The sequence below is a fragment of the Haliaeetus leucocephalus genome, unplaced genomic scaffold (assembly GCF_000737465.1).
Source record: "Haliaeetus leucocephalus isolate CR32 unplaced genomic scaffold, Haliaeetus_leucocephalus-4.0 Scaffold730, whole genome shotgun sequence".
Classification (NCBI taxonomy): Eukaryota; Metazoa; Chordata; class Aves; order Accipitriformes; family Accipitridae; genus Haliaeetus; species Haliaeetus leucocephalus.
Window position 1 is genome coordinate 2,798,267 of NW_010973166.1, and position 15,039 is coordinate 2,813,305.

The following is a 15,039-nucleotide window of genomic DNA, read 5'->3' on the forward strand; positions in this document are numbered from 1 at the left end:
AGACCCGCGGCGGGACGGGGCGGCGAGCAGCGGAGGATGAGCCTGCTGTGTGCGCAGTATCTCCGGTGAGCGCCGGCCGGGAAGCAGTGAGGCCGGGGGGGGGATCGCCGCCTGCTCTGAGGCGAGGCCGCGGCCAGCGGCCCTGGAGGCGGCGGGGAGCGGGAGGACGTGGTCCCCTCGGGCGTGAGGAGGCCTCACAGTGGCAGCGAGGAGCTCGGGACTGTGAGGGGGATGTGACCGGGGAGGGGGGGCGGGGGGGGGGGGGGGGGCCCCGCCCGCCACGTTACCGAGCCCCACACCGCTGGCGGGGAGCGGGGGCCGAGGCGGGACGGAACCGCGTACCCGCAGGCGGGCGGCCCGGGCTGCCGGTTTGCCGAGGGCGGCCCGGCGTGGCGAGGGCTCCTCAGCAAGGTCAAGCCGGTGCCTTGGAGCCTCGGGGAGGGAAGGGGAGCCCACCGGCTTCCCTGACGAAATTCTCCAGCCCCTTTCGAGTAGGTGCCGTGATAACCCGCCACTGCGGAGCGACTGCGGAGTTTGACCCCAGCGGTGAAGCGAAACCTGGGCTCGCAGCCCCGTGAGGTGCTCTGGCAGAACGGGAGTAGCAGGAGTTGTGTCTCAGCCCTCGCCAGTCAGCCCGCGGCCTGCTGGAAGTCCTCTGTCGTGGCTTAGTTGATCGGTTTTGGAGACGGTCAGCTGAGGGCTCGGGGGAGAAGCGAGTCTGCCGGGGTCGTGCTTCTTTGAAATGCTTTGCTGAACGAAAATGCTCCTGAGGCCCTGAAGTCCAGAACCCTAGATGCCTCACATTGACATGAGCAGAACTTTGATAGGCTTTTGGGTAAACTTAGCTTTTGGGTGTGAAACACTCTTTCTTTAGTAATTTTGGAAAGGAGCATCGAGATACAAGTGGGTTTTCAGTAGGTGTAAAATGCTAAATATCGTGTGAACCCTCACGTGTTGTCCCCCTCCAACCCTTCCAGAGCACCTCATTGGAAAAGTGTAGATGTGCCAAAAGGGCATGCACGCTCTTTCTGAAGAGTTCAGGACTTGGGAGGGATTTCTAAGGAGTGAATTCAAGGAGGTTTTTATATTTCCAAAACACTTTCTATCCAGGGTTCTGAAACACTTCAGCTGCCTCCCCTTACTGATTCTCCAAATCCTCCCCTTCCTCCTCATCTTGTCTTGTATCTCTGTCTGCCTCCTTCTGGTAGTCCAGATCCTGACTCAAGTTTATCTTTTCGGAAAAGACAAAAAAAAAAAAGTAGTAATCCCTTCTCTAATAGTGAGTTTATGAGCCTTTTTCTCTGTCAGGCTGCTAACCTATGCTGTCTTCGAAACTTCTTCATTCTTTCTTTCCCACTGCATTATGGAAAAAGCTCTTAAATGCCTTATTATTAGCTCTCCTCTACCAGTAAAAGACTTGCTTCTGTATTTTAGTATATGTCTTAATAATGTTGTAATCTCTTGTTCCCCTCTCCCTCCCTATGACTACGAGTCTTCAGCTGCCTTGCATCTTTACAAGGCAGTACTGCTGAAGTTGTGCTTGTCCTGCCCCAGTAGCCTTCCTGCACCACCGGCCTCTTTATTAGCATTATGTATTCTGCTGTACCAAGCTGGAGACCCTCCTTGCTTGCAGCCATGTGGGCAGTAATCACCTATTTCTTCTAGCTTTGTTCCTCCAACACCATAGCTCATCCTGGACCTTTATCACTCCCCCCTCCACCTGCTTTGTTTGTATTGTGCCTAATACGACGAGACTGAAGCATCTGGGCACTAAAGTATTGCAAGTAATGACTCCTGTCTTTGTCACCAAGAACCTTATCTCCTAAAAAAACCCCACAACAGGACACTCCCCCTCCCAAACTTTTCAAGTACTTTGTAGTCAGTAATCTTCACCTTCTCCTTCTAAAGAACATTTGGGGTAAGCTTGGGGTCGGTTTCCTTAAAAGCTGTGAAATGCTTTTTACTTCCACGGAGTGTATATTTAAATTGTTTGATTTGCATAGGGCAGAAATTGAGCTGCGGATTACTGCAGCCCAAGCTCATAAAGAGAACTGGGAATAGAGCCTCAGACTCTCAGAGCCAGTTTTGCTAGTCCTTTGCCTTAAGGAGGAGGGCATCCTCCTTCTTAGTCTAGCATTACAAGCTCAATCTGAGTGTAATGAAGGAATAAATAGGCAAAAGTATAATTACATGAAAGGGCAACTTCATATTGTGCCAAAAGAAGATGTGGAGCAATTAGTCTCTGCTTGTCTTCATCATCTTAAAACTATGGAGGGACAGAAAAGTTTTTGTGAGAAATCTTTCTCTGTGTATTTGAAGTTTAGACAGAAGAGAGCTGAATTTCTAAGGTGACCACGTAATGGTTGAATAACTAGTGAAATAATGACTCTGCAAGAATCGAGACGCTTAAAAAATGAGCAGGGAAGAAAGGTCTTTTAGCTGGACTGCTTTAACTCCTCCACTACCAGTCTCTCGCTTTCTGTATAATGTACAGGAATCAACTGTTTTAAAACGCTGTCCTTAAAAGATTGTACCCCTTCAATCAAAGTGCAAGAACTGCAAAACACCTGAGACTCCTACACTTCCAGAGTGATCAAAGGTCAGACTTCATGTACCAAGTCTTTTAAAGAGTTGCAGGAGAGTCTGTTTTTAAGTCATCTTCATATCTTGTAAGAAAGTGTTGGGATTTTTGCTTTCCTAATCTTATCCTTTTCAAGGTCACCTTTCAAGAGTAGTGGAGTGTATTCTGTCCCATCCAGTTTCTTAGATAATTCTCTCTGGTCATTGTTTGAGTCACTTTTCAAAGATCTGCATTACATCTGGTCAGGTGAGTAGACCTTTCTGAAGGCTCTTTCAAAGAGCTCTTAGGAAAAAGAGGCATGGTTCACACCTCTCGTTTAGGTGAACATGTTTGTCTCATCTGGCTAAAAATTTGTACCCATACCATCTCGACAGCTCTGGGAATCTACAAGTACTCCCCATAAATCAAATTAATCTTGTGGGGCAGTCATCTTACAGTAAACATTTTGCATATCCTGCTAGGTACAGAAGATGTCACTTTTAAGCAAAATATCACTACAGGTAGGATTTCTAGCATAATACCACAGAAACTTCCAAGTGCATCCTTTTTATGAGACAGTATTGAGCTTTAGTCCACGTTGGTTCACTTTAAGGAAATGATCTTCATTGCCAATTTTATATGTTAATGTTCAAAGCATAACTTGGATTAAAAAGTTTAGCAATTTGACTGAGATACGAGTGTCTCAATTGCATTTCACAAAGATGTGAACTCTAGTTACTAGTTAAATGTCGCATTACCCTGGTAAATTGTGGCTTTTAGCACTCCGTAAACATAGAATAAAAAGTGCTTGAATTACAGGGCTTGAACACTGCTTAGAAATTCTAGTGCTGACAAACCAGTAGGTAGTTTCCTGTAGTCTTATGATGAGGCTATAACCAACTTCATTAAAGGTTTGACTGCTTTAATAATTTAAATTGTGGCTCTCTTTTCAAAGACTCATCAGTAGCTCCATTAACTTCTGCATCTGTTGTGTCTCTTCATGGTTGCTCCTTTGCTGTCTGCCAGTCCGTGACACACCTCTTGCACTGTTTCTTCACTGTTAATGGAGGAGGGTAGAGCAGAAGTAATTTAGTGCTGCAGTCTGTGCATGTGAGCATGTTCTGGTACTGATTCCTGATCAGGATGATGTAGAGGTGGTTTTTGTCAGTGCTGGAAAGGCACAAACCAGAATACTGTTTGGAACCCAGAATGAGTCTCAGCGAGACAGGCAGAGCCAGCTTTTTAATTATCTTGAGAATATTTGGAGGAAAAAGTTAGTAAATGTGACTTCTTAATAGAGAATCTTGTAATGTGTGCCTGCAGTGTGCTTCCTGGAGTTCATAGAATCACAATGTAACTGGGCTGGAGGTGACCTCAGGAGGTGCCTGTCCAACCTCCTGCTCAAAGCAGGGGCAGCTCTGGGGTCAGACCAGATTGCTCAGGGCTTGATCCACTCAGGTCTTGGAAACCTCCAAGTATGGAGACAGCTCAGCCTTTTGGGGCAGCCTGTGCTACTCCTTGACTGTCCTCCTGATGGAAAAGATTTTCTTTACATCCAGTCTGAACCTCTCATATTTTTAACTTACGCCAATTGTCTCTCATCCTCCCACCACATGCCACTGTGGAGAGCCTGGCTCCATCTTCTCGATCCCCTCCCCGCAGGCATGTGGCTGCTGTGGGTGCCCTGAAGCCTTCCCTGCCCCAGGCTGACCAAGCCCCACTCCTGCGGCCTCTCCTCCAGCCCCAAATGCAAGTGCTCCAGTTCTGACTGCCCTGGGGGCCTCTGCGGACCTTGCTCCAGTTGATCCGCATCTTTCTTGATTTGCCTTGCTATCTGAACAAGACCAGTCAGTCTTGGAAAGTATTCCCTCCAGCTTTTTTATGTTCTGAAATGATTAATGCTACTTTCATACATTGTTTACTCTTGAATTTTAAACAGGGGAGGAGTAGTGGAGAGATGAAATACTGTGTTGGCCTTTCAGGAGGCACCTCATAGCACAGTGTTTTCTTTGGGGGAACATAAAGGGAAAGTGTCCCTTCTTATTTTGTCTCTCTTGTAATGAGTATGAGTGGGTGGTGTCACTCTTCCTCTCACCTTTTGTTTTTTTAACTGTACAAGGTGTTTCTAACACTTGATAACTAGAATTGCTGCCAATATTTAGTATGAGCAACACTTCTTCTTCTTCTTTAAGGCTGAGGGTAATGGTTTAAAAAGGCATATAAGACTGATGATTACTACTTACTACTGATCAACAATGGTTTTGTGGTGACCTATGAAGTAAAAAGAATTACAATAAAAATGTTAAGCAATTTTCCTCTGAGCTTTCTGCTGAAGGAAATTCATCTTGCTGAGAGCCCCAAGACATGCACTGTACCCCTCAGGTCTCTGGGCAGCTATTACTTGCTCCCTTCTTCCTGTCATGGGGATTTGGATTATTGAGCATCCTGCCACCCAGGGTCAACTTGTGCTAAAGTCACAAGTTGGCTGGGTGTGCTATCATAGTTCTGATACTTTTTTTCAAGCCTAGATTCCTAAGGAAACAAGGCTTGTGCGAATGTACTGCTTATCACCTTTTTTCTCCTCTTTCTCAAATGGCTTTAAGAAACTTTAGGAGTCTTCGACAGAGGGATAGAAGTCTCAAAGTTGATTGTTGCCATTAACTTTATCAAAGTTGGCTAGTTAGAAGACTGATCCACATGAGTGTGCCTGTTGAGAGAGAAGCAGGCAGAGCTCAGCTGGTGTAAATCAGCACGTGCAGAGCTTCACGTCAGGTGTGGCGTATGCTTTTCTGTGCATGGAGTTTCAGTTTGCTCCTCTGTATGGAGTTAATAGCGAGGATTGGAATGCATGTGCAGTTTAGCAGGTGATGGGCATATTTTTCTGGTAGAGGGACTGGCAGGAAGGTGACTATGTATGAATGCGTGCCAGAGGGAAGAGGGCTGCAATAATCAGAGAACTTGACCCTGCTTGCTTAGTACTTGGCAAAAGCTTGGCCATATAGACAAAGGGTGTTTTAAACTTGAACTGCTCCTGACAGAAGTTTGTCACTCTTCCTCTCACCCTCAGCCCTGGTTTGATGGCGTAAGTTTATGGCCAGGTCTTCAGTGAACTGGACTGGGGAACTACACTAGGTTAAAACTGCTTTTGTTTTGTTTTTTTACCCACGGAGTTTAGCCTGAGATGGTTTCCTGATCCCGTTCATCATGTTACCACACACGTGCTGACCAAAGGAGTGAGGTTGTGTGCAACAAGAATGAGGGACTAATAGTAAGGGCAGGGTGGGACTGCTTCTTCTAGTGCTAGGGCTCGCTATCATTAAAGTGCTCACTGACCCATAACACTAGTAAATAATGCCTCATCTCCTAGAATATAACTGTAGCTATATATAGAATATATAGAGAGAATATAATATATAGAGAATGTAGCTGGTATCACTGTCACAAAGAGTACCCCTGTTTTCAGTCTGGGCTGAGAGTCTCCCCTTTTTTTTTTCTTTCTTGCTGCAGAACACAGCTTATTTTGGATGCTGTTACCGGGCTTTCTTTGTGCTGTGCTTTGAGGTTACTTGCAAAACACTGTTCCAGTGACCTAGAAGTGCAAGTTAGTGTAAGTAAAGTTACAGCTGTATTTATTTTTGATGGCAGGGATGATTCTTGTAGCAATTAGTTCTTGTTCTAACCTGCATGTTCCCATGTAGTTTGATATTTATTGAAAAGGAGAAGGTTCTGTTGTGGCAGTGAAACCAGGTGATGCTTATCTGAAGTTTTGATGGGGCACTTAAGCTGCAGCAAGGCATTTTCAGAAGGCTGTCCCCTTCCCTGAATATAGGGATTTGGAGGGTTTTTGCTGAGTTTCTTCATTTTGATGCATGGTAATATACATTTGCCTGTTAAAATTTGCTTAATGAATGCTTAGCTATTTTATTTAAGTGCTCAATATAAAGCATGTGTGATATTCAAGCTACTCATAAAATCTGTTCCTTCTGTCCTAAGAGTTTATCTTCCACATATCAGTTTTATAAGAAGTAACTCTAGCCTGCTCCAGTGAGATGTTTTTTGCCTCCAAATAAGCTGATCTGGGCACTTGAATTGTATTGCTAACTTTTACCTCAAGCAACTTAAAGCTTTATTTACATCATTCTATATGGAATGTGAAGCTGCCCTGCTTTTCAGTTTGCCACATTGGCTATTGCGCGCATTTTCAGATACTTGGTGCTTCCCACTTGAGAAGAAAAGGCTGGCTGCAGTCACTGCTCAGGATTGCTTGGGTTCATGGGAGAAGACTTGATGGACAGGTACCTTGGCATCTTCCCTGTGCTGCTCAGCCAGCAAAAATCAGTATGGAAGAGGAGTAATAGCAGGTCTGAGTGCATGGTGGCTGGGGAAGGAGGAGAGGATAGCTTGCTGATTTGGTTGGATGAGGAGCTGCTGGGGGTTGTAGACTTTTAAGGGTCTGTTGTGGTTTAACCCCGGCTAGCAACTAAGCACCATGAAGCTGCTCGCTCACTTCCCCCCTACCCAGTGGGATGGGGAGAGAATTGGGGAAAAAAAGTAAAACTCATGGGTTGGCATAAAGACAGTTTAATAGGACAGAAAGGAAGAAAATAATAATGATAATAATAAAATGACAACAATAATAATAATAAAATAATTGGAATATACAAAACAGGTGATGCACAATACAGTTGCTCACCACTCGCAGACTGATGCCCAGTTAGTTCCCAAGCAGTGATCTGCCCCCTCCCCCGCCCCTGGCCAACTCCCCCCAGTTTATATACTGGGCATGATATCACATGGTATGGAATATCCCTTTGGCCAGTTTGGGTCAGCCGTCCTGGCTGTGTCCCCTCCCAACTTCTTGTGGCCCTCCAGCCTTCTTTTAGTCTAAACACTGTTTAGCAACAATTAAAAACATCAGTGTGTTATCAACATCATTCTCATACTAAATCCAAAACATTACCAGCTATTAGAAAGAAAATTAACTCTGTCCCAGCCAAAACCAGGACAAGGTCCTTTATGACTGCCATTGGGTCTTCACAACAGCAGTAGAGATCCACTACCAGGAGCAGACTCCTCAGAGTAAGGAATGGTGGAAGAGCAGTTAAGGAATGCAGCTATAATGTATAAGGAGTGTATGTGGGAGGACATTAGTTACTGCTTTTATTACTTTGAACTTGAGGCTTGTTCTCATCTCACTTGAAAGCTGCACAGCTGCTGTCAAGCAGGAGGGGAATAAAACCACAGATTTGTTTCCTTAAATCATTAGCAGATTTGCATACTTTGGTCCTGTACTTCTTAAAGTATTACTAGAGAGGTCATAGATTTCAGTGGTGTTTGGTAAAGCATAAGTTTTCCTGTGCTCAGTACGGAGTATGGCATCTTAACTCTAATTCTCCATCTTACTGCAGTGAAAATAGAGGGCTAACAGTGTTTATTGTGGAGTGACATGAGGAATCATGGAGCTGACTTGTGGGCCATAGTTTCTCACTGTTTCATAGAGGAGGGAGGGCTGGTGGCTTTTTTTATATGTGCCTCTTGAGCACTCGTGGTGTTGCATGCAGTATCTTGTTGAATGTAGCTTTACAGTTGTACTGGTTTCATCACCAGCTTCCACTTGTGCAGCTGTGCTCTGAGTCCTGCCTTTAGGCCATGTTTCTAGACTTGTCTGGCCACAGCTTTTCTTCCCATTTGAGTTTAAGAAGAACTTCTGTTTGTAAGCTTGGGGACTTCGTAGACAACAACAAAGGGGAAATGGCTTAAGGAGTGTTCTGATGCTGTGTATTTCAATTCTTCTGAGATAAATCAGCAGCTACCTGTTCAGATCAATGTAATGCTGTGAGTTGGGGTGGAATAAGAGCTTTTTGAGTAACATTAGGCCTGCTTTCTCTTCTTTCTGTATTCCAGTAGGACTTTTCTCGGATTATTCACACTGGCTTCTGCACTCAAGGGATTATCATAAGGAACCAGAAGGCTGAGGAGTCTCTTGGGATTGTTACACAGCCGTGGGCGACAGACTGAATTTCACTGATGGGACTCAAATCAGAGATACCCTTGAGGTACTTCGGAGTCCTGCTAGAGTTAATTTTCTCTTCCACCTTTAGGGAAAAGAAATGTCATTTTTCTGAAAGTACTTATGATGTCTCTAATACATCAGCAGTCTATTTCTCATATTTTAATTTCATTGTGGTGTTGCAAGTATCCCCTAGTGCTTAGCCCTATTGAACAGTTTTCTGCCTCATCTAATATTGGTATGTGTAAGCCGATTTTTATTTTATTTCCTCTCCCCCGCCCTCTGAAGCATTGTCTGTTTTGAGTCTGCAGGCCCCACTTGTCGTATGGCTGAATTATCTCAGAGAGCTGCTCTCTAGCTGTTACGAAGTGAGAAATTAATTCTGAATTTACTTCCAGTGAAACGTTTAAGATTGATTCTGCTAAATGAACTTGGGGAAAATTTCTTAAATTACTTTATAGAACCTTAGGCAGAGATTAGACTTTTTGTTTGGATGCAGTAAAACAGATCTTTTGGGCATCAAGAATCTTTATTCAAGACTGACTTTGGTGTTCTTGCTGCTTTGATTTAATGAGGCCTTGATAGTTGTTCCTATTTGATCAGGCTACAGCAAAGGGCAGTTTGTTTGCAGCCAGCCTGTTCTAGGGCCCCCTGGACTCCCCAGTGGTCTGTGCTACATTATTTATCACAGTTTGACTTCCTTACAGGTGTTGTCAGGAAGAGAAGGAAAAGAATTTTCAATAAATCTGTTGGGAAGACTATTTTTTCCCCTTTGTTTTATGATAATCCTATAAATTCTGTTACTGTACTTTCTGTTGCAATGAAAGTCTCCTGGTATTTGCTTTGCCATGTCCTGTCTTAGTCTCACTGTGATTTGAAGAAAGCATGTGGATGTTGCTGTGTCAAACAGCTGCGACTGTGATAATCTTTTTTTAAACCAGGGTTTCCTGTAGCCAGCAAGGAACCTTTGACAGCCTCCAGCTTCAGTTCCTTCTGCAGTCAGTACTGATTTTGGCAGTGCCATTGAGCGTTTGTGCTCTTAATTTGAGGTACACTTGAGCCATTAAGAGGGGTCTTCAGGGTATCTTTTCCAGACTAGCCTAATAATAACACCTTAAAGTAGAAATGCTAATCATCTGTACCTATGAAGAGGGGGAGAAAGAAGGATGGGATGAGACTTTTTTCTGTTGAATAGGTGCTAGTTGTCTGTCTTCAAGTAGTGTAAATACTTGTCGAGGACAATGCTGTGACAGAAGTTCTGAGCGTAGAGGCTTGATCTAGCCAGCTATTCCCTGGAAAAAGCCAATATACTAGTGGGTCTGTTTTTTGTGAATGGCAATAAGAATAGTGTCTAAAGAAAAAACCCACTGAATGTATAAAAACATGAAAACTGTAGCAGCTCTTAGAGCTCCAACATCCTGCTGCAGTTACTAAGTAAAATAGAGGAAATGTTACTTCAATATGAAGAAAAAGGTGAGCTTTCTACATGGGTTGATGATTATAAATTAAATTATTAAAAGATGCAGAGTAAACTTACAATAAAAATCTAGAAGGTGTTTCAGTTTGTCTTAATACCATTAATATGCATGAAGTTGAACATATATGTGAAATCTTTAACTAGAAAAGAAGTGGTAAAATGCCGAATATGCATTGTCAACATTCATTTGAATTAATACAGAAGGCCTTAATTTAGGAGCAGGTCGCATAGCTTATGCTAGGGCATGAACTTCTGGGAGTTTCTCCACCCAGTTTGAACATAGCCTGACTATTTCATTCTAGAGATTTTGTTTTGAGGTAAACTGTAGGAGTTATGGAGCTTGGGGCAAAGACAGTTGCAGGGGATTGTGGCTTGCTGGGTGTACAGTCCAGCTTCAGCTGAAGTACTCATCTTCTCCTGGTTTTGATATCAAGGACTAAAATAACATCTAAAGCTTGAAACTATCCGGAAAGACATTTCCAGTATCTTTCTAATGAAGGTGTAAAATGCTTGCTGATGCTGTTTGTGCAAGTACAGACTATTTTGGTAGCTTCCATTATAGACAGCTAGGCAGAAGTGAACACTAAAAAAAGTGATCTGTCTACCTGTAACATTACATTATTTAGTCAGAATTTGGGATGCTCTTTCAAAATCAGGTAAAATGCTGTACACTTTGCATTAAAGATGGTTATAAAAAATGTATTTTCTATTATGTATAACTGATTCTATTAATTCCTGAAACAGTTCTTTGAGGACTCCAAAACTAGAAACTGCTGTGCTGAATTGTTAAGTGACGTGGCCCAAGAGTGTCTTGTCTTTAGGAATGACAGATCAGAAAGACAAGATCTTTGGGCCTTTAAAGATTCAGCTCCAGGAAATTTTATTTGTATGGTTGAAAATGCTGTTGAACATATGGATTTCAGATTTTGGGGTTAGAGCAGCATGATTCACGTAGTTTCCATGCTTTATTGTCAAATGCTGAAATACAGTGCCAAAATTATTCTATTTTAAAATTTGTTTTGGACATGCTGGTATGCTGTACAAAGCATTTGATGATGAGGTCCAAGCTATTGTGGTTGCAAAGTGAAATGCCAGGGCTGAGTTGGCTTGTGCAACCTGAGTAATGCACAAGTGTTAAGTTAATAATCAGTAATTGTGTAGTCACATGCTGAATCTTTTCCCGGCATCATCTATTCTTGCTTAATATGCAGCAAAGATTCAGAAAATGCCTTCTCAGTCTAACCAGGTGAGGACAGTCCCTGCGTCTTTACCGCCTTATGGAGGTAGTGGCGCATTGAGCGAGGCTGGTGATGTTTGCTAAGGGATTTGGTGGGAGGAAGGAGCCAGAGTGGGTGAAACCAAGGCATACTGTGATTCTTTAAGGCAAGACATAGTGCCATGTGGAAATGGTTTAGCAAGATGGCTGGAGTAGGCTATTTTGGGGTATGGAGGTATCTGCCTCTGGAGGACTTAAAAAACAAGCATTGCAAATGATTGTCAGGAATAACATCGGGGGAGTGAATGGGCTACATAATCTTTTGAGGTCCTTTCCAGCCTCAAGATTTGATCTTCAGGCCAGATGTGTTAGTCTATTGCTATGGAGTCTGTTCCTCAGCCATTGCAGAAAGTAAAATGAATGTAATGAACAATCTGGTCTGACTATTGAAAGGGAGACTGTAGTCTGGAAAACTGCAGTTTGGTTTATGTTCAGTAAAGATGTGCTAAACCCAAAAAATTTTTCCATACGTGATTCCTAAAGCAGATACTGATCTGTAGTTGGCTGAACATTGTGTGAACTTCTTCTAAGGCACAGTCCTTTTTAGTTCTGCAGCTAAGGTATTGAGATTTAAATTTGAAATAAAATTATTTTTATAAAAAAGTTTAATCCCTAAAAGCAGGATTAACCTTGGAAGTTAGAAATTTGTTCAAACACTTGCCCCTAACCAATTCATTAGTTTTTTAAATGGGAAACGTAGGTAACTGGTTAACTGGCAGTACCTGAGAGTGCTCTGCAGGGCAGTGGCTGCGGTGGTGGCACCTCCGTTCGAAGGCGGTTTGGACCTGCTGCAAGCAGAGCTGCGGAGATCAGCTGGACTCGGCCGAGTGAGCTGCACCACTTCAGCCAGGTTGCTTTTCCTCAGGACCCATTTGTGTTCAACAGGGCTCAAAAGCTTCAAGCTACACCGTTCCTAGAGAGGAGCAGTACTCGTAGTAGCATATCCATGCTGCTTCACTCCTTGTCAGCTAATAAAATTTGCTAGATCTGAGCTGGTTGGATTGGTCATAGGTTTCTCCTTCAGCTGAACACAGACAGGAGAGTAACTTTTACGTGTTCCAGGAGTACGTGTGTTTTGGTGGTGGACTCTTGGGTTTTGTGGCGGACAGCCCATCTGGATGAGATGCTCGCAAACTGAGGAGAACCAAGAGCAGAGGACTACGGGACAGTTGTGTGTTGATAAAACAGAAGCTGAGTCTGAGGTTCAGTAACAAACTCTCCTTCCCATAGTTCCATGCAGCTCAAACAGGTATCCTTGGTACCTTGTGTCATGTTTATACTTTTGCTGAAATATGTGGTGAATATTGCTGGTTGTGTGGTTTGAGGTGATAATTTAATGATTGTGGTTTTTTGGTTTTTTTTTTTTTTTCCCCCCATTAGAAATTACTGTATTTGGTAGAGCTGCATTAAACCTGTGGTGGTAGAAGATTCCACCTCTTACTTTTTCTTATTTCCATACTTTTTTTGGGAAAATAATTCTTTGAATATTCTCTAGTTGAAAAGTAAGTATGTTTCAGAACAGTGTTGCCTATGTGTTTCTGATAGAGAATGGGGAGCAGCTAATGAGACTCTTGTAAACTATTGGCAATGATGCGCTGAGTACCCATTTAATTATCATAAATGGCCAATATAATTCTCCCTGACTGGTGTTCAGCCTTCGTGCCATTTCTGTGCTTTCAGAGTGTGGCTTGCATTTAGTTTCAAGATGGAGAATTGAAAATAATTTCCAAGATGCAGCTTACAATTAGGATCATACTCAGATGTAATCTGAGTATTATTTGTCATAGCTTGCCTAAACCATGCAGTGTCCTTCCAGACTGAAAAAAATCTCTTAATTATTAAAAGCTATTTTAAAACTTCTGGGTATGTCACATTTGTGCATAGATATGTGTTTTGTGTGATGTTTACATAATTGTGAGTTTATAAAATGAATGGGGTTGGGCAAAAACCAGCTTCATACAATTGTTGAATGACTGCAATGAATAATTTAAATATCAATAATTTTGCTTTAGGCCCTGTGTTTCTGAAGGTCTTGAGTATCTGGGCATAGATCTCAGTGTTAGTGCTTGGAAAGCACATGTTCAAAATGCCGAACTCCACTGTATCTATCGTAGTGAACTTGCTACAAGCACAGTATGACAGGTTACTTGCGCTTTATTTTTGCCACCTCTGATGGCAACGTGTAATATAGTTGCTCTTTCTCCATCTGCTGCTCAGCAGGGAAGACAGTATCTTGAAATCCCAATAACTGAATCCTCTTTAATGGTAATTCCTTCCTCCGTACATGTGAGTCATTTTCAGCTTGACTGAGCGTAAGGATCAGTGTTTGCTGCTGGGCAAGGGTTAATTTCAGAGTCAGGGACTGAGAAGAAAGGGGTCCATAGAAAAGACTGAAAATCAGCAAGATCTCAGTTTTATGGCCCAAGCTATAAGTGGAGGCTAGAGGCAGCAGGAAGCTGCTAAAGCTGAAAGTCAGGACTTACAGGGTTGCAAATATTGCTCTCTTCATGCAAAGTGGGGTGAACTTCCCAAGGGGAAATTTATGTCACCTTTGTAACTAACTCCTAGCTGCAGGTGCTCTGCTCTCCAGCTCCACAGACAGGCGAGAGGGCGTATTTTATCCGTGTTGCAAGAGTATGTCACTAAATTGACTGTGTAAGTACCAGCCTTTGAACTGAATACGGTACACTTGCCTGGGGGATCTCACACAATGTCCAGGGAGGGTTGGCATCTGCTGCCTGACCTTAGCTGATCTGGCTGCTGCAAGGCTGACTTAAATAGCATAACTTTCTGAAACTGATGTGATGATATCCATCTGAATCTGATCTCAGTGCTCTGATTTCTGCATTTTCCATAATTCTGGACATGGTTTTCATAATGCAAAAGCTGTTAAAAGAAGTTAAATAATGTTCACTTATTTTAACACCTATTTTTTGCAGTTTCCAGCTCTTGACTTGATAAAATCTTCACTCCTGTTAAGAACTGTAATATAACAAATGAGTACTAGTGTTACAATGTATTTATCACAACTGAAACCTGGTATTGTGTGCACTCTAATCAGGGCAGAATTGAAAGAGCAAAGATAGTAATATTACAAGGGCATAAGTTGGGGGGGGGGGGCGTTTTTGTTGTTTGGAGTTTTTTGTTTGTTTGTTCAGAAGGTAATTCTATTGCTTTTCCTTGCTCAGTCTCAAAACCTTGTGGGAATTACCACGGGAAGTAAGGTAGTTCAGATGCAAACCTCTCACATCCTGCTTAGCACCATAGTCCATAAGAAGTAATAACCGTTCTGTGTGCTTACCAAAAGTTCCTCATTGTGGGTAGTGAGTGAGCAGAGCTTTTTGATTTTTCTCTCCAAAATCTGTAGATTTTTAAGGGAGCTGGCTGTCAATGGTTGAGTGGATTGCAAGGCAATCTTGAAGAATTTTTTGTGCCTTCACACCTTTAAGATTGCTTTAGTTTTCAAAAACTATCTTGACCAATGGATAGCGCAAAGTTTAAGGAGATACACAGAAAGATTATATATTCTATGTGAAACATTTTGCCATTGACTTGTTCTCAGGTCAACTGCAAAGCTGATGTGTTGTCAGACCATGCAGTAGATGTGTTACTGTATGGATGCTGATAAGGAAACAGAGTATTCCGTAAGTGTATTCATCTGCTGACTGTTTCCTATTAGAAACTTTCACTTAAAGATATTCCTTAAAATATGAAAA

General features: G+C 42.7%; 1 protein-coding gene across 3 annotated transcripts in view; it reads left to right on the forward strand.

The window, feature by feature from the left end:
- The window catches only part of SMG7 (SMG7 nonsense mediated mRNA decay factor), a 55,421-nt gene that overhangs the window by 27 nt on the left and 40,355 nt on the right, over positions 1-15,039 (forward strand). For all 3 annotated transcript variants that reach the window (XR_775213.1, XM_010580682.1, XM_010580681.1), the window contains exon 1: positions 1-65. This exon is cut by the window's left edge and continues 27 nt beyond it. Coding sequence is in view for 2 of the 3 variants with exons in the window: in XM_010580682.1 (XP_010578984.1) it covers positions 37-65 (29 nt within the window). In the remaining variant the exon portion in view is untranslated. The remainder of the gene's footprint in view (positions 66-15,039) is intronic.